Consider the following 23,167-nt stretch of genomic DNA (forward strand, 5'->3'; position numbering starts at 1 on the left):
TTCCCCCTTTCAGATACAGCTTGATGATGCAACTTAAGTTTTCTTATGTTTGGAAAGGTGCTTGTCTCTTCTCCTTGGTCACCAGTAGCAGGATGCACAGGAATAGCACAAAGTTTTATCAGGGAAGGGTCAGATTGGACATGAGGAAAAAATGTCTTTACCATGAGGGTGGTCAAACACTGGACCACCTAGAGAGGTGGTTGATGCCCCATGACTGTCATTGTTCAAGATACATTTGGACAACACCCTCAGTAAGATGATTTAGCTTTTGTTTAGTCCTGAAGGCACTCAGACTATATGATCTTGGAATATCTTCTCCTACTGAAGTATTCTACATTCTGTTCATAGAAATGCATAATCAGTATTACATTTTAAAATCTTCAGCTCCTGGACTTGGAGGCGTACCGTGTAATAAGTGCACACAGAAAAGGAAAATAAATACAATTTATTAAAAACTTAGCTTTTTATAGCATAAGCAAAAATATCCTATTGAAATTAGATCCACTTTCTAATGGGCTTTATAATGACATATTTAATTATTCACAGCGTTTAAGGGTATGTTCTAATTCAAGCAGATAAAAGAACAAGTGTTAAAATGTCAGAGTATATATTTTAGAGTCCTAAAACAATTTATTTTTTTCAAAGTACAAAGTGTTTTGCTGGTGTGAATAAACACATCTAGCATACCATTTATTTTTGTAGTCAAATTCAGGATATTTTTTTTTTTATCTAAAAGGCTGACTGTGTAGATATGCACAGCTTAGTCTGTGTCACTGTTTCCTTAACGATCCACCTTCTGTAAAATAAGGAAATGTGTAACAGGAAATGCCAACAACTCTTACCTTAATTACGTGGCTGAACACTATCACCACTCAACTAGTTCTAGCTTGCATAGCAATAGAATTGTCTAAGAAATCTTAATATTTGTTCTAAATGTTCTTTGGGTACTAAGAAGCCATCTTTCCAATGAAGGTTTGACTTCTTTTCTCCTGCAAGTAGCCAGACCAGTTCAAGTCTTTCTCTTTACATTTCCTCCTGTACCATGCAGTTCTCCCTCACTGTTTTTGTCATAGGTGACAAGCATAACTATAGTTAAAGAAACGTGTTGATTTGGACACATTGATATTGTACATGTATATAGTCAAATGAGCAGCAACAGGACAATACTATTTGACAACAGCAAGGGAGCAGAAGTCTGGTGTAGGAGAGAACTTTAGTTTCGCTCTCTATATATAAAGAAAAATCCTAGGCATATGCACTGACAGCTATTCTTTAGAATTTGCTGTCATCAAGCACAATAAAGTTCACTCCTGTTATAAATGAACTGAGCTACTCAATCAGGGATGAGTTCAATCGTTAAAATAATCTAATCAGACAAAAGTAAACCAACAAAGATGTAAATAGTGGACTTTATCATAAGCCATATAATGCCTTACTTTCCCCAATCATCTTTTAAGTTACTTATTACATCCCTGAAACTCTGGCTTCAATTCACTGCTTGCAGGTGCTGATTCAGACTGTGATGGCTCTGAATCTGCAATAAAAAAAGATAAAAGTACTTGTGATAACCAGAAGAATAAAAAGGTCAACTAACATTTAGTTTCTCTCAGTCACGTCAAAATGCATATAAATTCCAGTACTTTAATTTTTAACTAAGAATGACAAGCTACATGGAAAGTCTGCAGTATGATACAAACTGTAAACCACCACAAGTGAGTTATACATTCATATACGCAATGGGCTGTATCTCCTGTCTGATATGTCTTGGACTTATATTATGAAGCAGACAACAGACAAAGCTCCACCTCGAAAGGAAGCTGCAAGGTGCTCATGCTGTCAATTGCTTCCAATAAGCAGACAAAAGTACCCAAGTGCTATCTTCAGCACACACCTCAACGCACGAAGAGGGCGAAGTCAAACTGAATCAAGGTACAACATGTCTTTATGAAACCATGCTTCTGAAAGCATTAAGAACCCTCCTTTTATACTGAGACAAGAAACAGAATGACAAATAAGGGCAAAGCTGGTTTCACGTTATTTAGCAGTTTGTAAAAGAAAAGCCTCTTGAGAATATGAAGCATCTCTATATTAAAGTAAGCAGCGTATTGATTTTTCATCAGTCTTTATACAATATACCCATCATTTTATTCTATGTTTGTGATATAACCAAACCAGTATCATGGTTATTCTAAAAATCTTTAGTTTTCTTTATACCCCAAATGTCCCATTTGAGGCCCACTTCCATTATTTTTGAAACTAAAATACGTTGTTTGGGTTTTTTATTTTTCATTTTTATAAATTAGGGTTAGGGTTGGAAAACATTGGAGAAGACCTCCAAGATCATCAGGTCCAACCATCAGCCTAACACCACCAAGTCCACCGCTAAACCATGTCTCTATGTGCCATATCCACGTCTCAAACACCTCCAGGGATGTTTACTCAACCACCTCCCTGAGCAGCCTCTTCCCATGCCTAACCACCCTTTCCCTAAATAAATCCTTTCAGATATACAATCTAAACATTCCCCTGGCACAACTTGAGACCATTTTCTCAAGTCCTATCACTTTGCATCTGAGAAAAGAAACCGACACCCACCCTGCTACAACCTTTCAGGTAGATCGATGAGGTCTCCCTGCAGCCTCTTCTCCACACTGATCAACCTCAGTTCCCTCAGCCACTCCTCATTAACACTGTTGTCTATTCCCTTCACCAGTTTTGCTGCTCTTCTCTGAATGCATTCCAGTAACTCAATATTTCTTCTAGTGAGGAGCCCAAAACTGAACACAATATTTGAAGTGCAATTTTTTGTATAAAATATATAAATTCATATAATCTTCATATATTTACATATGAAGAAAAAATATGGTAGATATATTGTTTTTAACGTTAATGGAAGACCAAAAAAATCAATTCAGGAGGTGCTGATTTGTCATAGAAATTAATTTTACTAGCCATTAAACCTTCCACACATTGATCTATCAAGTTCAAGAAAGTCATGTCAATCCACAGCATATAGACAAGCATTCACTTCTAATCCAATAAAACTGTTGCAAAACCAAGATTTTTAATCATGTGGACATATTTATTATTTTTTAAGAAAAGGTTATCTGTTTCATATACATGAGTATTGATGACAACTATAAGTTCTCAGAAAAAATAGCAGGAGACAAGGACTATTTGAAAACAAATAGCAACTATTTTACAGTCTGCTTAACTTTAAGGAGGAGGATAACTGTGTCTCCTCAGTATTTTACAAAAATACGTCATACAGAAGCCCTTAGATCAGAACAGAACATACTTCTACAACTGCGAAGATGGAAAAGAAAGCCATGAAAGCCCCTCCCTTTGCTGACTACAAGCAGGAGGGCACTTTCCCTAAACTGTTTGCAGGGTGCTGTAAGCCAAGCACGGGAACTCAGTAAGTCTCAGCATACTTAAAGAGAAAGAATCAAATTATTCAGGCCACCCATAATTCAAATCCAACTAATATTAAAAGATTTAAAAGAAACAGCTTGCAATAATTTTACCTGTGGACTGCTCACTGTTTTCTGAAGTTTCTTGAATCTTTTTTTTCCATGCAGTATGTTGTTGATACCAGTCAGTCCCGTAACCATTGCTAATTAATTTGCTAAAGTTTACCGCTTCGCTTTTTCTCTGAGCAGGCCTGTAAATCAAAACATGTTAAATAATAGCATAAGTAAACCAAAATTGGGATTAAGTGGAAAGAATGTATTTTGCACAGAAAAAGTAATAGCCTTACATAATATAACTTATTTGTAAGTAACAGTAAATATACATGCTATATGTCATCATCTTAGGAAAAAAAACAAAGCACGCAGCTGGGACTGATTCAGTAAATATACATGTAAGTTTTAAATGACAAGAACCATTCATGTTATTGGAACTTCACATGTATAATACTGACATAATTCTGGCCTGCTGACCAGAAAAAGTTAGTGAGAAAGAAAAATATAAGCAAGAACGTGTAAGCTGAAAAGGCTGATGACATACATTCTACGTTGTTTAGGTTTTTATCTCAAAATTTGCTCATAAGTATACATTTCATTAGACATTTCAATCACACATTTTGCATCATTAATGTACTTCTAAAACAGACTATTTTCTGATGTTTATCTCTAATCTATTTTTAACACAAAGTACTTTGGAGCAATTCAGCTGTGCACACAGATTAGTGTTGTCATCGCTCGCTTAGAAGACTAATTATCTTCCAGGTGTTGATAACAGTATGTCTGCTGGGCCTGACCTTCCATTAGGCTACAGCCGATGTGATTTCTGAACATGGTAGTCCTACCTATGCCTCTGTAATCTACGCTCACAGAATTAACAATGCACACTAATAGTTTGCATCTGTTCACTGGTATTAACAACAGATAATTTAGAATGCAGTAAAAGAGTACTTACTACACGACGATATTTTACCACACAGCTGTATGCCTACCTTCCCTAAATAAAAGTTTTGTATATAACTAAAATAATAGCTTTACTATATTAATTAAATTCCTATTTAACGTATGTCACCCCTATAGATGGTGGCAGTAAGTAAGTTTAGTAGCAGTAAGGATCCAGAAAGGCCGTGCACAAATTCTCTAATCTCTGCAAGTTCCCAAGCAGTAATATTACTTGCATGCACAAAGGCTCGCAGGTTTAGGAGTTTAATGAATTTCATAAACATGTTACTTACATAGGTGGAAAAGAAAGCCTATTTTTCCCACTGAATTCCTTGTTCATAGAAATATTTGGCGTTCTGGTTGGACACGTAGTGTTTATAGCTGGGAGCTTTACCTGAATGAGAGAGATCTTAACTTAATAAAAACAATTATAAAAATAACTAAGTGGTGTCAGAAGTGATAGTTATCTTAAAGGCCCCAAAAAATCATCAAATTGTACTATCGTAGGAATATTATTTCAAAAAGTAAGAGCAGAGGAGTATAGAGAAATAGAAAAAGATTTAAAAGCACCTTAGTTATACCAGATAAGATCAGCTGTTTGTTCATTATGTCAGAAACATGCTCATCTATGAGCTTTTCCCTCACAGTACATTTCTACCAAAAGTTAGGCTTCAAATTCAAACTTACCAATTGCAACTTCTCATCTTGGCCTATTTCCCTGTGTGCAGTGTATGATAACATCCCAGTCTTAATGAAGTAAGTGGGACCAGAAACTAAGTTCCAGCCTAATTTTTTTAAAAAAAACAAACATAGGACATCTCATACAATGGGATGAGAAAGCAATGGTGGTATATGAATTTGAGGCTTGAAATTCCAACAAATACAGATGTACTGAGAAAAGCCTATAAGAGGAATGGATATTTTATTTTTGTTTTTTATTCATTATGTAAAGATAAGAAGACACCTAGAAAGATGGTGAAGTAACATCACAAACTCTAGGCCTCAAAGTTAGAGAACCCAAAAAGTAGTGGAAAAACATTAGCAGCACACATCAATGCTGTTTATTTTAACAGCTTTCAAAACTAACAGCTGATGAAGGGTCAATATACTTCCCTCTCAAATCAAAACACTCAATTAAATATCCCCAATAATTCCAATATTTTTCACTGACAGCTACTTAAAAGAAAAAACAGCAAAAAACAGCAACAACAAAAATTCTTCAAAGACTATGTACAACTTCCTTCATTGCATAAAAAGAAAGAGTGGGCAGGAATCCTCAAGATGGTGTGTACAATTTTCAAAGCCTATCAAGAAAGTTTTTGTGTTGTTCTAATATATTCCCTTAATTAGAACCTACATATTATTTGACCACGCTTTTTTTTAAAAAAAACTTGCAATACAGATAAGTACCCCATAGAATAAGAGCCTGCTTGCAAAATAAATTAAGATAACTGGAAGTGAAATATATTGCTCTGTATATTTAAAAGTACATTAAAGATAAAGATACTTTTCACCTATGTAGATATTCCTACTGCCATATAGTTAACCTAAAAGAGCAAAAATTATGAACGGAGTGCAAAAATTAGATGCATCATCAGCAATTGCAATTGGATTGTGGACACTAAAAACAACTCTAATGAAAACATTCATGATGAAAAGATTACAAAACAGATGTAAACACACCACAGACTTTCCCAGGACCCTGTGCAGATTTTGTTTACAAAGGGCAAAGTATATTGTTGTTTGAATACATCTGACTCACGAAGAAGCCAGTAAAAAATGTAGACATGAATGTTTGAAGAGCATAGTTTTCTTATTTTCTGGGAACAAGTGAAGCCTAGTGCAGTTCTACTTATTCTGAAACAGAAAGTCAGTGATGAAGTTCCTACAGACTTCAGAACCAGAGTTGCACCAGAATAAAAATCCCAGAATTTCAGCTAAACAGAATGATGTTTTATTGAAGCTTAAAGAGGTGAAAAACTTGAATACCCATCGAAGAAGAGATGACACTGAAAAGAGCATGCAGTGATGCTGGATTAAGACTGGGGTCTGTTGTCCAAAATGACAACAAGTTTTGTTTTTTTTTTAAAAAAAATCAGCTGCCTACAACTGCTTTCAAAATCTGTGAATGCTCATCTGCTGTGGCAGCCCTTTTTTTGCTTTACATTTCAAAAACACTATTCTGCTGTGCAAGAAAAGTCACTGCTTTTTTTCTCTTCAGCATTAAACCGCACCATTTCAGAACTGACACACCATGGAAGTTCCAGATGGAGGACTCTGACAAGCCTCTATTCAACAGCCACTGAGCTTCCCAAATAAAAAGCAAACTGAGTTTCCCAGAAAAAGCAAACTACATAGGACATTTTCCACTTGGCTGAAGTGCTCTCTCCATTTGTGATGATACAGTTAACAGCATAATCTAAGAGTGACTACTTACATTTACAGCATTTGACTGTTACTGCATGCCTAGGACTGCTAACAAAAGGGGTCACTCCTTTTAATCCATGAGAAAGGTATCATTTCAGAAATACTTAAAGTCCTTTATCTTGTTTGTGCAAATGCCTGACAGCTATGACCTCAGACACAACGTATTCATCTTACTCTCTATGAACACACATTTATTAATTTCAGATTCAAGAAACACTAATTGTAATTTGTAAAGCAACTACTTCATTTATACCCAACAACTCATGATGTAATATAGTCATACCACGAAAATGCAAATGTATTTGGTTGTGGTTTTCCTCAGTGAAAACCCTGACCTCAACACTCTTCCACACGTGTGGGTGGTAGGTACAATAGATACTTCCCGCTAAGATGGAAAGGTGAAAGTACCTGGGTGAAATCCTGGTTCCCCTGAGATCAAGGGCAAGATTCCACATTACACTCCAAAGACATATTTGAGGTTAAATCCTGACCTCAGATGAGTAATCCTTTTACTAGAGCATGTACATATATACATATGCATGCATACACACAGAGTCCTGTACATGCGTAACGCAGAATCCTGGAAAAATAAAGAGTATTTTCACTCAAGACATAGAGCTCCAAAATAACCACAATTATTTGATAAAAAAATCTGTATTTTTCACCAAGGCTAACATTAAAGGAACACCATACCGCAGCTCTCCAGACCTGTCCTTCATTAGGAGCAGCAGAAAACTGCAATCAACATAGCAGAAAAACAAGACCTAGAGAGTATGGACCAGAAGCACAAAAAGGAAATTTTGCCTTCAAGGTGTACAATTTAGCACAATGGTAGCGTTTTACCATTACAGATACAAAATGCATAGCCAGATCTCTTGATTGCATTCTTCAATCTTTGGAAGGAAAAAACGCCAACATTCAGAGATGAGCAAATCACGCCTGGGCACGGAGAAAAGTCTCTCATTCCTCCACAAACATTCATACCTGCATATCAACCGTGAGCAAGATATGAAGTACTCTTTGCAGGAATACATAGGCTTAAGTGTTTGGCCAAGAAGTGTTTACTACAGAAACCAAAGGCTCACTCAGCACACCACTAGTAAAACTGCCATAAGAAAAAAGCACAACAGAAAACCCTACTGGCATTGCTTACTCTTACTGACAGATAAGGGATGTATACCTAGCAGAACTCAAGACATTGAGTTAATCTCGTACTAATCAATGTATTGCAAAACCATGAAGATTAGTAAGATACTAATTCTGATGCCACCTCCAACTGATTTCCTACTCATACACAAGCCTCTCTCTTTTGGTTCATAGCATTTTCTACTCAGTCAGGTTAGTCCACGTGGTACAAAGGCAAAAAGATGATTCCACCTGTGCTAGTAATCCATCGCTTTGTCATGAGTACAGAAGCTAAATCCTTCATGCACAAACAGTTCTCTGCTGCTTTGCAAAATTCCCAGAATGAGAATTATTCCTGTGATTAAGGCAATAGGGAGGAATCATGGGATCCGTCCTGAGGCAAGACGTACCACACTGCTTGATCTCCAGTCCTCTTCCATGCAGTGACAACCGTAACTTGAGGAGCAAGTTCCTCTAACACTTCAGAGGAACGTGGCATAAATGTTTAAAGCTCCAGAGCAAGGGCCCACTCGGGAACAATGTTTTCCAAACTGAGTAGCACAGGAACCCGTAGAGGTTAAAATGTTTTTACAGTTGTCTATAAGGACTCCCTTTGGGATTTCCCTCCATGATTGCATCATACATCTCTCATCTTAAGGGCTGCCTAATCAGGCTGGACTGAATAATGTTGTCCAGACATTCAACATCACCTATACTTGAGGTAGTTTGCTACTGCACTGTCATCATTTAGTCAAACAGTAAATTGAGTATTGCTCAGAATTTTTTCTGTGGTGGCTTTGGAATCTCTCTCTAACCTTCATTATACAAAATGCACAGTGAGAAAACTAAAAACAAAGACTGTGTGGTAGGGCTAGTTGTATTGTCTCACTGGAAGAATCTTCAGGAAAGTGCTCTGAACAAACCACAGTATAGAAACCTCTTATAAAAGGAAGGAAGTAGAAGTAGATGCAAAAGAAGCACCATGTGATGTCTCAAGGTATATGAGACACTTCTTGTGAGGGTACAAAAAAGGTACTCTGCAGTAGGACAACCATTTCAGAGACGGTAGTGTGAAGGGGGTGAGAAAGCTAAGGCATGAGCCACAGAATCTGTTATCTGAGGCACCTAACTATAGAAGAGTAAAGTTTGGGAGTTAGTACCTTAGACAAAATTCAGCTCCCAAAACAGTAATATAGATTACATATTAGGGCCTCTACAGATTTGGAACTTGAGCTGAGTAAGTACCATTTATTCACATTGTACTCAGTGATAAATAAAAAATTTATGGGAACTTTCATGTACAAAACTGAATGAAACTGGGCCTTGATCAAATTCCACACCTAACAGAAAAAGACCTTCCACCAGTCCCCACATGCACTTGAACTACACATACCATTACCAAAATCAAATTTGTCTCAGAGCAGTAAAGACAATGAGTTCTTAAGTAAGGGAGCACTTAATCTTCCTCACATTTTGATCCTCTAGAAGGCTTCCATGGCAGTTTAAGTTTCAGGTGTCAGTGCCCTGAGACTGACTGAAAAAAAAGTTTCACCTAAAGGCATCAGCAAGTTATACCTGAAGCACACATCATGTGCATGACTACTTCTGCAGACTAAAATGACATTCCCAAGCCTGTTCAGAAGGACAACATATCCCCATTTACGCAAGCCATCACTCTGAATTTGCACTTGTTACTCTCCTCAGCAAAGGTTAAGGACTTTTTACTTAAAATGTCCAACACCTGCACTTGTAGTTAAGTGGAAGTGATGTACTAGTGTTCAAGTACATCAAGTCTTTCCATGTATATTCCAAAGCAATATGGTAACTGAGGCACCCAGGACTACAGAGCCTATTATAAAAACATAAGCCTTAAATATCTAAATGGGCAGGAGGGGAGGATGAAAGATGGAGGATGGGAGATGGGGTTTTGTCCTCTAAACCTAAGACCATCACAGAAAAGTTCGCTCTAAAAATAGTTTGCCCTACACTCATTTTTTGGTGGATAAATCTTCTGTTCATAGGCAGCTAGTGTGGCCTCTTTCAGGACTCTCTCTTGAACTTTAAAACAAACCCTTTTTTCTGAACAGCTTTCTGTTCCCTCCTCCTCCTCATTCCTTCCTCCCCCAGTACCACTGAACAAGAATTCAATTCAACAGAAGTGAATTTCAGGGGAAACAAAGCATAAGAAGATAGAAACTAACTCCCAGCTTTCATTTACACTTAAATATGTGCACGTGCAATTGGAAATTGCGTATCTGGTTCACATCCTACACCTGTAACACTTAAACATAATTTTACTAGACTGCAACCTCCCTTCGTAAGAACCAACAAATTCAGTCAGAAGCATCTGGACAAGCTCTGCAAACAAAGCCATCTCCATCATACCTTTTTTTTCTCTGCATTTTCTTTGTCCTCAGCATCCCGCTGCCAAACGCTTTTCATATCGAAATCGAAAGGGCCTCTTCTTGTCTCGTAATTATTACTATGATGGTCATCAGCATTGAACTCTTTGTGAACCATAAAATCTGGTAGAGTGGAAACATAGTTCCTGCAGACAGATGTTTAACACTTGTTTTTACCTGGGATACATATTTTTCGCTTCATAACAAAATAATTCTGAAGCACTGACAGATGAAGAGAGAACCCAGGAAGTTATTCAGGATCTCAGCAGACCTACCGTGGCTCATTGGCTGCTGGAGGATTGGAGCGGTGTGAGTACCAGTCAGGCACAGCGTATGCTACCGGAGATGACTTGCTTGTAACAGGAGCGTAGTGCTTCAACAAGTCTTAGGATGAAAAGACAAAAGCTGCTACTTTTCTGACTCTTATTCTGGTTATAAAAGCATCATCTTTTCAGGCTGCTGTTTTACCAAGAAGAGACACCCTTTAGTATTCACTAAGTAACATCTGTCTTCCTTGGTTAAACAGGCAATCAAAACCTTGCAGCACCATGTTTCATTTGTACCCTTATTTATCTTCTAAAAGTTTTGACACATTTCTGCTGGCGTCTGTTAATTCATATTCCTGTATTTGTCATCCTGCTCTAAGTGTGCACGCCTGCCATCTGTTCAAGTCTCTCAACTTCTCTTTCTCAATAATGGAAACAACAAAAACATGGAGTGTCCTGGTACAAGAACAGAATATACACAGAACCATAACAAACTGGATGTCATTAGAAAAAAAAAAACACCTCACAGACATCTACCAAGCTTTCTGATAACAATTCTTTGTGACAAGATTGTTTTTACCAGACTGTTACATAAAGAGCCCTAGCATAAACTGTAAAGACCTATCTCAAATGCAGGTAAACTGCCAGCATTTTCCAAGTAGTTCAGACATAATGCAAAACTACCTATTTTGACAACAGGTAGTTAATTCAATACACAGCAAGGGTATCATTACAAGCAGACCTCTTATGTCACAATTTCAAATATTTTTTTCCCCTAGTTTAATTTCAGAGGATTCTTCTGAAACATCTGAAAAATTTTTCTGCCACCAAACTCAAGGAAAACCAAAGAAAATAATGCCAGAACAAACAGCCAGAAAAGTCACACACCAGGTCGGCCTCCTTGCTTTGCCAGCCTTACATAAGCTGAATCAGTGTCTTTGATCCATTTCCTGCGGCACCCAAACGTCCCTTCATTGGGAGCTTTTGTAAGACCTGGAATCTGGGATGTTGGAGGAAGTGGGATATCTGAGTTCATTGGTTTCTCTGGTCGCTTCGTGGGCATCTGGTAATAGCATTCTGCAGTAATGGAAAAGAAAATATCATAAAATAAATAAAATAAACTGTTAGCATCCTTTTCAGGCAACTAACAAATCTAGTCAACCTGAAATTTGAGCAACATGCTGCATTTCAGCATGAAGGTAGAAGACAAGGATTCTTTATTCCAGGGCACATAGCAAAGACAAATTCTGGAAGATCATATTCAACAAAGAAGGCCTTTGTTTAAGTTTTGAAATAGCATTCAGGTTTACATAGAAAATGTTCTAGTACAGGGCATCACATATATTCAGGCAGCAGACCAGGTCAAGGACACCAAGAGCAGTCACAACAGGCAGCTAGTAGCAGTTAAACCTTTTGTTTCCTTTCCTCCACATCTACCACCAAATGCAAGGGCAGCATTCTAATTTGTCCTTTTCTAGGTCTTCATTTGTAAAATAATCCAACCTGATCCCCAAGTCATCCCCTCCTTAATAAAATAAGGTAAGTCAAGCCCTCACCAGAAATACTGGTTTCTCAACTTTCTGCATGCAAAAACAAACAAGCAGTCAAACAGAAATGTCAAAACACTCTACAAGGAAGGGAAATTTCCGTAAAGGGAAAACGAGGTGGCAAACAGAAGAAAAAGACAATCTAAGGAATTATGCTATGAAAGGCATACAGACTTACGGCGATGACTCCAAATGCAGCGAACGCAGTTACCTAGGTGTAAGTAAACTATCTTAACGCAGACATCCTCTCTGGGAGCTACTAGGCAAACACAAATATGCTGAAACTCACTTCTAAACAAAATGCCCTAAAGAACTCACTTTCATTGGTATCAAGGGCAAAGAGCCATTAGACTGTTTTATTTCACTACACTAATTGGTCCATCTGAAACCGCGCTACCTCATTATCCCAAATACTCTCATCCATTTTAGTTTGCTGGATTGCCAGACATTTGAATCTTTACTTTGATAGCTTAAAACGAAAGAGCATTTTTCAAAGAAATAAGCCCCTTACACTGCTTATTTACAAGAGAAAATGCCCGCAGCTGATTGAAAATCTCCTCTCTTCAAACAGACAACTCTATTGGGATTCACCCACGATGCATGGTGTTTGTGGTTGGTATTTTTTCCCACCTGACAATATCTAGAGGATCTCTGCAAACCAAAGGGATGTTCTAATTCAGAGTATTAGGAGGTGGGACCAGCAGCCAGGCTTAGAGCCTGGCAAGCACTAGAGGAAGGTAAGCTAGGCGGGATCTAGCCTGTGAAGACAGCCTGACCATGGGGCTCTCGCAGATGACCTGGAAAAAGGCAAATGCTCAGCTCCACGTATCCCCCCCGAGATCTTCCCACCAAAGCACCAAAAGCCTCGCCTGACGCTTAGGGACAAGCTCCTTGCTTCAGACCTGCATCACTATAAAACAAACCGCACCGCCTGCTGCCTAGACGTAGGGCACTCAAACCTCAGCCACGTCTGCTTCCAGCTACCAAGGCGGCAGGCTGCAGGCACCAGAAGGGCACGGGGCTGGAAACGCGCCCAGGGCCCCTCGCCGTGCCACCACCACTCCTTCCACAGCCAGAGGCAGGAGGCGGGCACACAGCCCGGTACTTGGCAGCGACGGCACCGGGCTGTGCCCAGCCCTGGCCCCGCGGCCCCCCCCCGGCCGCAGCGCCACGCCCGTCCCTGTGGCAACGGGGCGGCTCCAACGGCCGCCGCCGCCATCTCGTGGCCGCCATCGCCGCCGCGGTAGCGGAGCAAAAAAAAAAAAAAGTTACCCAGGGCTTGTGTGAGACTTCAGGACGCAGTGTGGCCAACAGGACTGAGGGAAAAAATAGGATGAAAAAGCTTGCGCATCGAGATGAAGACACGGAGATCTCCCAACAGTTACTATCACAGAAAAGAAAAGAAAAAAAAAAAAAAAAAAAAAAAGAGATTGAACTGGGGGAACATTAATGTAATTTATTCCCAGGTAAACCAGACAGCTCTCCCTCAGGATCACCATGGAGCCTGATTTGATACACACAGGTGTATTATGGGTGGCCCCAGTTGCTCAGCACTTGCAGATGTATAGAATCATAAAATCAATAAGGTTGGAGAAGACCTTCAAGATCATCTGATACAACCATCCCCCTGCTACCAATGTCACCCACTAAACCATGTCCCCAAGCACCATGTCCAACCTTTCCTTAGACACCTCCAGGGACGATGACACCACCACTTTCCTGGGCAACCCATTCCAATGCCTGACCACTCTTTCTGAGAGCCTGCCATGGGGGCACCTTGCTCAGAGCCTTGCCAGACAGCTTGGAGGAGGTCGGGTGATCTTTGGAGGTGCTCTGAGGGACAGCTCTCCTTCCCATTGCTTGGGACAGGCTGCTGGCTGACACGCCTTCCCAAGTTCTCCAGCTTTCGTGCAGTCGCAGACTGAGAGCTCTGCCTGCTAGAAGGATCGACAGTGGGAAGCACCACGATTTCAGAATATGTGCAGTTGAATATTTGCTCAAACCAGGAAGCTGCAAAGGATTTCAAAACGTTGCAGACACTTCCAACGGCTTCTTTGGTGGCTTTGTCAAGGGAAGCCTGCGAGGATGCTCCCTCAAGGGCTTCCCTTGGTTTCTTTTCTTCCAGCTTCCCCACTAGGGACGCTCTCCTGGCCCAGGGCTGCTCCTTCTGCCTGGCTTCTGGCCTTGTCTCAGATGCACTGGGCGTGCTGGATTCCCAGGATTTCTCAAAGACCTTCATCACGCTCACCACAACCTTCTTAGCCAGCAGTGCAATTTGGCAAGAGGAGATGTCTCTGAAGGCTTTCGGCACTTGCACACAGTCTTCCTCAGATCCCATGTCGAGCCCTCTTGAAGATGCAGACAGACTGGTCCAGTGCCTGCACCCTCTCAAACATTTGCTGCACCACAGCCCGAGCCATCTCTTCAATCTTCTGGCTTTCTCTAGCGGCCTGATCTTCCGAGGCAGCTTTGAATACACTGTCTGCTGGGACAGGTGACTTTCTCTTGGACTCAGTCACAGGATGGATGCTGCCCGGGAGCTTGGCATCTTCCCTGCCCAACTCATAGCTGGAGGGAGTCACTTTCGGCCTTCTGCACTGGCCAGACTGGAGAGAGTTTCTTCTGCTTTTGTGGGAAGCTGGGCCAGCTGGTTTTTGAGGCTGCAGTAGGCTGACTTTCTCTCTCATGACCAAGTACGCATTACTGGAGGAGCTCTGGCGAGAACGGTCACTCCCCGCCGTCAATCTAGTGTCAAGTTTCTTTAACTTGGCCAGCTTTTCCTGAAGCTTTTCCTGAAAGGGAACAGCTGGTTTTAGCTTCCAAAGTTCTTCTCCAGCTTCCATGCAGTCACAGACTGAGAGCTCTGCTCCGCTACGGAGCTCGTCATCCCGCTTGCCACGGTTTTGCTGTTTGAAGTGGCCTTTGCTTTCATTTCCCTCTCCAACTTGTCCTTCACTTCTTCAACCACATGAAGGACAATGGTTCTCGCATAGGCCTGCAGTTCTGTGTGCAGCCACTGAACTTTGGAGACAGGCTTTTGGATGCTCTCCCTCACAATCCTGCAACTCAGTCGTGAGACCTGGGCAACTTTTCTCTCTGACTTGCTTCTGGGCTCTGCTCTTCGTAGTCCCCACCCTTCCCTCATGCCCTCCCTTGAGAGAGGCACCTGGGATGGCTGTGGCTGCCTCTCAGAGGGATCAACAGTGGGAAGCACCACGATTTCAGAATATGTGCAGCTGAAGCCTTGCTCAAACTGGGAAGCTACAAAGGATTCCAAAGCGTCGCAGACACTTCCAATGGTTTCTTTGGTGGCTTTGTCAAGGGAAGCCTGCGAGGATGCTCCCTCAAGGGCTTCCCTTGGTTTCTTTTCTTCCAGCTTCCCCACTAGGGACACTCTCCTGGCCCAGGGCTGCTCCTTCTGCCTGACTTCTGGCCTTGGCTCAGATGCACTGGGCGTGCTGGATTCCCAGGATTTCTCAAAGACCTTCATCACGCTCACCACAACCTTCTTAGCCAGCAGTGCAATTTGGCAAGAGGAGACGTCTCTGAAGGCTCTGCACTTTCAGCACTTGCACACAGTCTTTCTCAGATCCCATGTCAAGCCCTCTTGAAGACACAGACAGACTGGTCCAGTGCCTGCACCCTCTCAAACACTTGCCGCACCACAGCCCGAGCCATCTCTTCAATCTTCTGGCTTTCTCTAGCAGCCTGTTCTTCTGAAGCAGCTTTGAATACACTGTCTGCTGGGACGGGTGACTTTCTCTTGGACTCAGTCACAGGATGGATGCTGCCTGGGAGCTTGGCATCTTTCCTGCCCAACTCAAGGCTGGAGTCACTTTTGGCCTTCTGTACTGGCCAGAGTGGAGAGAGTTTCTTCTGCTTTTGTGGGAAGCTGGGCCAGCTGGTTTTTGAGGCTGCAGTAGGCTGACTTTCTCTCTCGTGACCTCCATTACTGGAGGAGCTCTGACGAGAACGGTCACTCCCCGCCATCAGTCTTTTGTCAAGTTTCTTTAACTTGGCCAGCTCTTGCTGAAGCTTTTCCTGAAAGGGAACAGCAGGTTTTAGCTTACTCTTGCCTCAAAAATGCCTCGCGTCCCTGCATGCTGAGGTTTCATGCAGCCCATGCCAGTGTGACAAGGCCATGCAAAGAGGGCTGGAGAGAAGGGCTGCCCTCAGGGCTCTGTGTGCTTGCAAGTGGCTTTCCTGATCCACCCCCCCACAAAAACACACACACAGACACACCTCACCCCACCTCCAGCAGTCTGCACTAGCTGAGCTTGGGGCTGGGTGTCCTTTCGCTACCACAACACCTGGCCCTCCAGCACAGCCCTCACATCTTCTGCATTCCCCGCCTCCCTCAGATCCAACAAGGAAAGCCCCAGCCTTCTGCACTGTGCCACTGACATCTGTCTGCTGAGCTTTGCCTACCTCTTCTTGCCTCCTGGTTTTCTCCACCTCCACCTTGAGTGTGGTCGGATCCTGCCTGTACTCATTGAACTCCTTCAGAGTGCAGAGCACCGATGGAGAGACAAGGGCAGAAAGCTCCCAAGAACTGTTCAGGTAGCTGCACAGTGGCAGGGGAGTGGCTCCTCTCCATCCTTTCCCCTCCCCAGTAGTGGGGACACTGAGTCCCTCCAAGCCAGGGCCGAGTGGACTCCTCGCTCTGCACCAGGCCCCACACCAGCTGCCTCCTCAATGTACAGGCAGCGCGAGGCAGCCTGAGAAGAGCAGGAGTGGGCACTGCCGGCAGGGCGCTGGGGTGATGTCTGCTCCCATGGAAGGCAGTGCAGCAGCCCTGTGCCCCCCACCAGCAACAAGAGGCTGCAGCAAGCGCGCTGGGAGTCATAGAATCATCAGGGTTGGAAAAGACCTTCAAGATCATCTGGTCCGACCATCACCCTACTACCAATGTCACCCCCTACACCATATCACTAAGCACCAGGTCCGAGCTTTCCTTAAACACCCCCACGGACGGTGACTCCACCATTACCCTGGGCAACCCCTTCCAATGCCTGACTGCTCTTTCTGAGAAGAAATGTCTCCTAGTTTTCAACCTAAACCTCCCCGGTGCAACTTGAGCCCATTCCCTCTAGTCCTATCCCTAGTCATCTGCAAGAAGAGGCTGACCCCAGCTCCCCACAATTTCCTTTCTGGGAGTTGTAGAGAGCAAAAAGGTCTCCCCTGAGCCTCCTCCTGACTAAACAATCCCAGTTCCCTCAGCTGCTCCTCAGAGGACTTTTGTTCCAGGCCCTTCACCAGCTTCATAGCCCTTCTCTGGACAACTTCCAGGGCATCGATCTCCTTCTTGTACTGAGGGGCCCAAAACTGAACACAACACTCGAGGTGCAGCCTCTCCAGAGCAGAGTGCAGGGAGGGGACGATCACCTGCCTGGTCCTGCTGACTACACTCTTCCCGATACAAGCCAGGATGCTGCTGGCCTTCTTGGCCACCTGGGCACACTGCTGGCTCACGTTTGGGCAAGCATCAATCAGCACCCCCAGATGATTTTCCTCTGCACACCTTTTCAGCCACTCTGCCCCAAGCCTGTAGCGCTTCCATGTTAAACCTCATCCCATTGGCCTCTGCCAGAGGAGACCTGTGCTGGTCAGCGCAATGTCCAAACCTACTTTGCCATCGCTGGTGATGTAGCCCTTGCTCTTCAGGCGCTGCAGGTTGTCTTTGGGATTGTAGTAGGCCTGCAGATGCAGGTCGTGCAGGCAGTTGTACTCTGTGCACAGTAGGTGACAATATGGATCTCCCAGATGAGACTGAGCGGAAGGCTGGTGAAGCTGGAAGAGGGGTGTTCCAGAGTATGAATGGGGCAAGAGAAAGCAGCAGAGAGACAAAGGCACTTCCAAACTCCTCATGCACACAGTCTAGCCTTTTCCAACCTCTGCGCTATAGGTTTCTGATTCCTGGCCTACTTCCCGGCTGGAGCTTCCTTCTGAAGCCATCAAAAACACCCCTACCAGGCTGAGGGTCCAGCCTGGGCTGGGGAGAGAAGGCCAAACCCCACCAGCAAAGTAGGCATCTTGGGCCACCGGCTAGAAATGCAAGAGCTTTCCATGCCAGAAATGAACCTTCAGATGGAAAACTTCAAGCCCGCTGGTTCACACGTCAACAGCAGAAAATCCACAGAAAATGGCCTCCTCAGGGTTAGGCAGGCCTAAGGGGCGGGCAGCCTGCCTTCCTCCTTCCTCTGCCTCCAGGAAGTCTCTGCCTCGGGAGCAGTGCTCCCTCCCCCAGGCTGGAGGAAGAGGAGGAGGACACTGCATGCGGATCCCAAGCAGAGAAGCCTGGGATTTTCTACATTTCTACATCTGAGAGGAAAGCAGGAGTAGGTTGCACCCTCCCCTAAGAGGCTCCCAGCCTGGTGCTGGCAAGCATGTCCCTGTGGAGAGCCCAGCTGTGGAACATCCTCTCCTGACTTCTGGCCAGCGCAGGCCACTGCTGTAGGCGAGTCCTCCTTTGTCTCTGTGCTGCGGGGCCGGGAGCATCCATCCCTGACTCCGCTTGGACCGAAGTGCTGGAGCTCACACCATAGCGCAGGTGGCCACAAGGCCTTCTTGGAACAATGGGGAGGGAACCCATGACAGACCATTGCCACCCCTTCCACCCCTTCCTCCTTCTTTTACCTTTTCCCCCAGTTTTGTCCTGCAGAAGACAGGCTTGGTGCCTGGCAGCAGAGGGATTTTGACTCCGAGTGGGAGGTCCAGCAGCCCGCTACCTCCTTCTCCAAGTCCCCATCTGTGCCAGAGCTAGAAAGACAGGGACACTCAGACACTCAGGCACTCCAATCCCTTCTGCAGCCCACCCCCGCACCCTCCTGCAGCTCTCTTCCCACTTGCTAGCAGTACGCTGGCCGGGATGGGCAGAGAGAGGCACGGCTCCCTGCAAGCCTCTTGTGGGCTGACCACGTTTAGATCCCTCCCAGCTTCCTGGGAGCATCCTCTGGCCCCAGAGCACTCCCACACGCCCCGGGCTCCTACTCTGAGCCCTCTCCTCGGGCATAGTGCTCACCTCTCTGTTCTTCCCAACTATGCACAGCAGTGCGTCTACCTTTTGGAAACTAGCAGTGACATGCTGCTCCATGGCTTCTACCAAGAGCTCTAAACTCTTTATTTTCTGCTTCTGCCTCAGGCTACTGAGGCTTGAATGGGATCGGTTTGACACACACATGTAGGCTCCGCGCTCCTCTCTGGACAGGGTGCTTCGCAACAGATGGAGGAGCAGGCTGCCTGACAAACTGTGGGCCTATAGGAGGGATGGTGCCTGTGGTGCTCTTGGACCTCAGCTGACTCTGGGATTCCCCTGTGGGGGCAGAAGAGCCTGCCATGGGGGCACCTTGCTCAGAGCCTCGCCGGACAGCTTGGAGGAGGTCGGGTGATCTTCGGAGGTGCTCTGAGGGACAGCTCTCCTTCCCATTGCTTGGGACAGGCTGCTGGCTGACATGCCTTCCCAAGTTTTTCTCCAGCTTCTGTGCAGTCGCAGACTGAGAGCTCTGCTCCGATACAGAGCTCGTCATCCCGCTTGCCACGGTTTTGCTGTTTGAAGTGGCCTTTGCTTTCATTTCCCTCTCCAACTTGTCCTTCACTTCTTCAACCACATGAAGGACAATGGTTCTCGCATAGGCCTGCAGTTCTGTGTGCAGCCACTGAACTTTGGAGACAGGCTTTTGGATGCTCTCCCTCACAATCCTGCAACTCAGTCGTGAGACCTGGGCAACTGTTTTCTCTGACTTGCTTCTGGGCTCTGCTCTTCGTAGTCCCCACCCTTCCCTCATGCCCTCCCTTGAGAGAGGCACCTGGGATGGCTGTGGCTGCCTCTCAGAGGGATCAACAGTGGGAAGCACCAAGATTTCAGAATATGGGCAGCTGAAGCCTTGCTCAAACCGGGAAGCTACAAAGGATTCCAAAGCATCGTAGACACTTTCAACAGCTTCTTTGGTGGCTTTGTGAAGGGAAGCCTGCGAGGATGCTCCCTCAAGGGCTTCCCTTGGTTTCTTTTCTTCCAGCTTCCCCACTAGGGACACTCTCCTGGCCCAGGGCTGCTCCTTCTGCCTGACTTCTGGCCTTGGCTCAGATGCACTGGGCGTGCTGGATTCTCAGGACTTCTCAAAGACCTTCATCACACTCGCCACAACCTTCTTAGCCAGCAGTGCAATTTGGCAAGAGGAGATGTCTCTGAAGGCTCTGCACTTTCGGCACTTGCACACAGTCTTTCTCGGATCCCATGTTGAGCCCTCGAAGATGCAGACAGACTGGTCCAGTGCCTGCACCCTCTCAAACACTTGCCGCACCACAGCCCAAGCCATCTCTTCAATCTTCTGGCTTTCTCTAGCAGCCTGTTCTTCCGAGGCAGCTTTGAATACACTGTCTGCTGGGACGGGTGACTTTCTCTCGGACTCAGTCACAGGATGGATGCTGCCTGGGAGCTTGGCATCTTCCCTGCCCAACTCAAGGCTGGAGTCACTTTCAGCCTTCTGTATTGGCCAGACTGGAGAGAGTTTCTTCTTCTTTTGTGGGAAGCTGGGCCAGCTGGTTTTTGAGGCTGCAGTAGGCTGACTTTCTCTCTCGTGACCTCCATTACTGGAGGAGCTCTGGCGAGAACGGTCACTCCCCGCCGTCAATCTAGTGTCAAGTTTCTTTAACTTGGCCAGCTTTTCCTGAAACTGAAGCTTTTCCTGAAAGGGAACAGCAGGTTTTAGCTCACTCTTGTCTCAGAAATGCCTCGCGTCCCTGCATGCTGAGGTTTCATGCCGCCCATGCCAGTGCCCTTCTTCTGCCATGCAACAAGGGCTGGAGAGAAGGGCTGCCCTCAGGGCTCTGTGTGCTTGCAAGTGGCTTTCCTGATCCACCCCCCCACAAAAACACACACACAGACACACCTCACCCCACCTCCAGCAGCCTGCACTAGCTGAGCTTGGGGCTGGGTGTCCTTTCGCTACCACAACACCTGGCCCTCCAGCACAGCCCTCACATCTTCTGCATTCCCCGCCTCCCTCAGATCCAACAAGGAAAGCCCCAGCCTTCTGCACCGTGCCACTGACATCTGTCTGCTGAGCTTTGCCTACCTCTTTTTGCCTCCTGGTTTTCTCCGCCTCCACCTTGAGTGTGGTCAGATCCTGCCTGTACCCACTGAACTCCTTCAGAGTGCAGAGCACCGATGGAGAGACAAGGGCAGAAAGCTCCCAAGAACTGTTCAGGTAGCTGTGCAGTGGCAGGGGAGCAGCTCCTCTCCATCCTGTCCCCTCCCCAGCAGTGGGGACGCTGCCTCCCTCTGAGCCAGGGCCGAGTGTATCAGAAATGTTTCTTGTATCAGAAACACTGTAATTTGTATCAGAAACACTGTGACCAGCAGGGCTAGGGAGGTGATCGTCCCCCTGTACTCGGCTCTGGTGAGGCCGCACCTCGAGTACTGTGTTCAGTTTTGGGCCCCTCGCTACAAGAAGGACATCGAGGTGCTTGAGCGGGTCCAAAGAAGGGCGACAAAGCTGGTGAGGGGCCTGGAGAGCAAGTCCTACGAGGAGAGGCTGAAGGAGCTGGGCTTGTTCAGCCTAGAGAAGAGGAGGCTCAGGGGTGACCTTATTGCTCTGTATAAGTACATTAAAGGAGGCTGTAGTGAGGTGGGGGTTGGCCTGTTCTCCCACGTGCCTGGTGACAGGACGAGGGGGAATGGGCTAAAGTTACGCCAGGGGAGTTTTAGGTTAGATGTTAGGAAGAACTTCTTTACTGAAAGGGTTGTTAGGCACTGGAACGGGCTGCCCAGGGAGGTGGTGGAGTCACCATCCCTGGAAGTCTTCAAAAGACGTTTAGATGTAGAACTTAGGGATATGGTTTAGTGGGTACTGTTAGTGTTAGGTTAGAGGTTGGACTCGATGATCTTGAGGTCTCTTCCAACCTAGAGATTCTGTGATTCTGTGATTCTGAGTGGACTCCTCGCTCTGCACCAGGCCCCACACCGGCTGCCTCCTCAATGCACAGGCAGCACGAGGCAGCCTGAGAAGAGCAGGAGTGGGCACTGCCAGCAGGGCGCTGGGGTGATGTCTGCTCCCATGGAAGGCAGCGCAGCAGCCCTATGCCCCCCACCAGTGGGCACTCTTCTCCGGACTAAAAAACTACAGATCCCTCAGCCGCTCCTCACAGGACTTGTGTTCCAGGCCCTTCACCAGCTTTGTAGTCTTTCTCTGGACACACTCCAGGGCCTCAATCTCCTTCTTGTACTGAGGGACCTAAAGTTGAACACAGTACTTGAGGTGGGGCCTCACCTGAGCTGAGTACAGGGGAACGATCACCTCCCTGGTCCTGCTGGCTACACTATTCCTGATACAAGCCAGGATATTGCTGGCCTTCTTGGCCACCTGGGCATACTGCTGGCTCATGTTGAAGCAAGCATCAACCAGCACCCACAGATCATTTTCCTCTGCACAGCTTTCAAGCCACTCTGCTCCAAGCTTGTAGTGCTAGAAGAGCTACAGAGGTTTTCCTGTCTTGGAATTAAGAGACCTGGAGGGAGATGTCAAGCTAACCTGGGCAAACCCACTTAGCCTATTTAACAAAATCTGTACTGGCAGATCCAACCAGCTCCACCCTACCCTGGCTCAAGCTTGATCATTAGCATTAAGTTCAGTAATATTGTTGGATACTGCAGGACCAAATATTTTAAGTACTTCATGGACTTGCATTTTGTGATGAGGATATACTTTACATCCTTCTAACTATACAGCCTACTAGTTAGCATCCTTCCCACTGTAAAGCATATGGAAGTGTACATTGGCAACCAGCCTGCAAACTATCTTTCTGAAAACCCACATTTTAACTGATCTAGAAGGACCAGCACACATTGCCCCAAGCACCAAACAACCATGTTCCACAGAGCCAATTCCCTGGGATGTGGTTTCTGGCCAGGGACGTGTCTGCCATACAGTAAAAGGGAGCAGAATAAACATTGGACTCAGCTTTAACTGTTAAGGCAGGCTTAAACTGGAGTC

At 45.1% G+C, this 23,167-nt stretch overlaps 1 protein-coding gene across 1 annotated transcript; it reads right to left on the reverse strand.

The window, feature by feature from the left end:
* Positions 1 to 430: 430 nt before the first annotated feature.
* On the reverse strand, positions 431 to 14,546 carry C2H7orf57 (chromosome 2 C7orf57 homolog). Its single transcript, XM_072034945.1, has 7 exons — positions 13,854 to 14,546; positions 11,518 to 11,706; positions 10,639 to 10,747; positions 10,347 to 10,509; positions 4,703 to 4,803; positions 3,528 to 3,664; positions 431 to 1,534 (listed from the first exon to the last, which is right to left on the reverse strand). Exons 1-7 carry the CDS (start codon positions 14,512 to 14,514, stop codon positions 1,458 to 1,460), a joined length of 1,437 nt encoding a protein of 478 aa, XP_071891046.1. The 5' UTR covers positions 14,515 to 14,546; the 3' UTR covers positions 431 to 1,457.
* Positions 14,547 to 23,167: the final 8,621 nt, after the last annotated feature.

The sequence above is a fragment of the Anas platyrhynchos genome, chromosome 2 (assembly GCF_047663525.1).
Source record: "Anas platyrhynchos isolate ZD024472 breed Pekin duck chromosome 2, IASCAAS_PekinDuck_T2T, whole genome shotgun sequence".
Classification (NCBI taxonomy): Eukaryota; Metazoa; Chordata; class Aves; order Anseriformes; family Anatidae; genus Anas; species Anas platyrhynchos.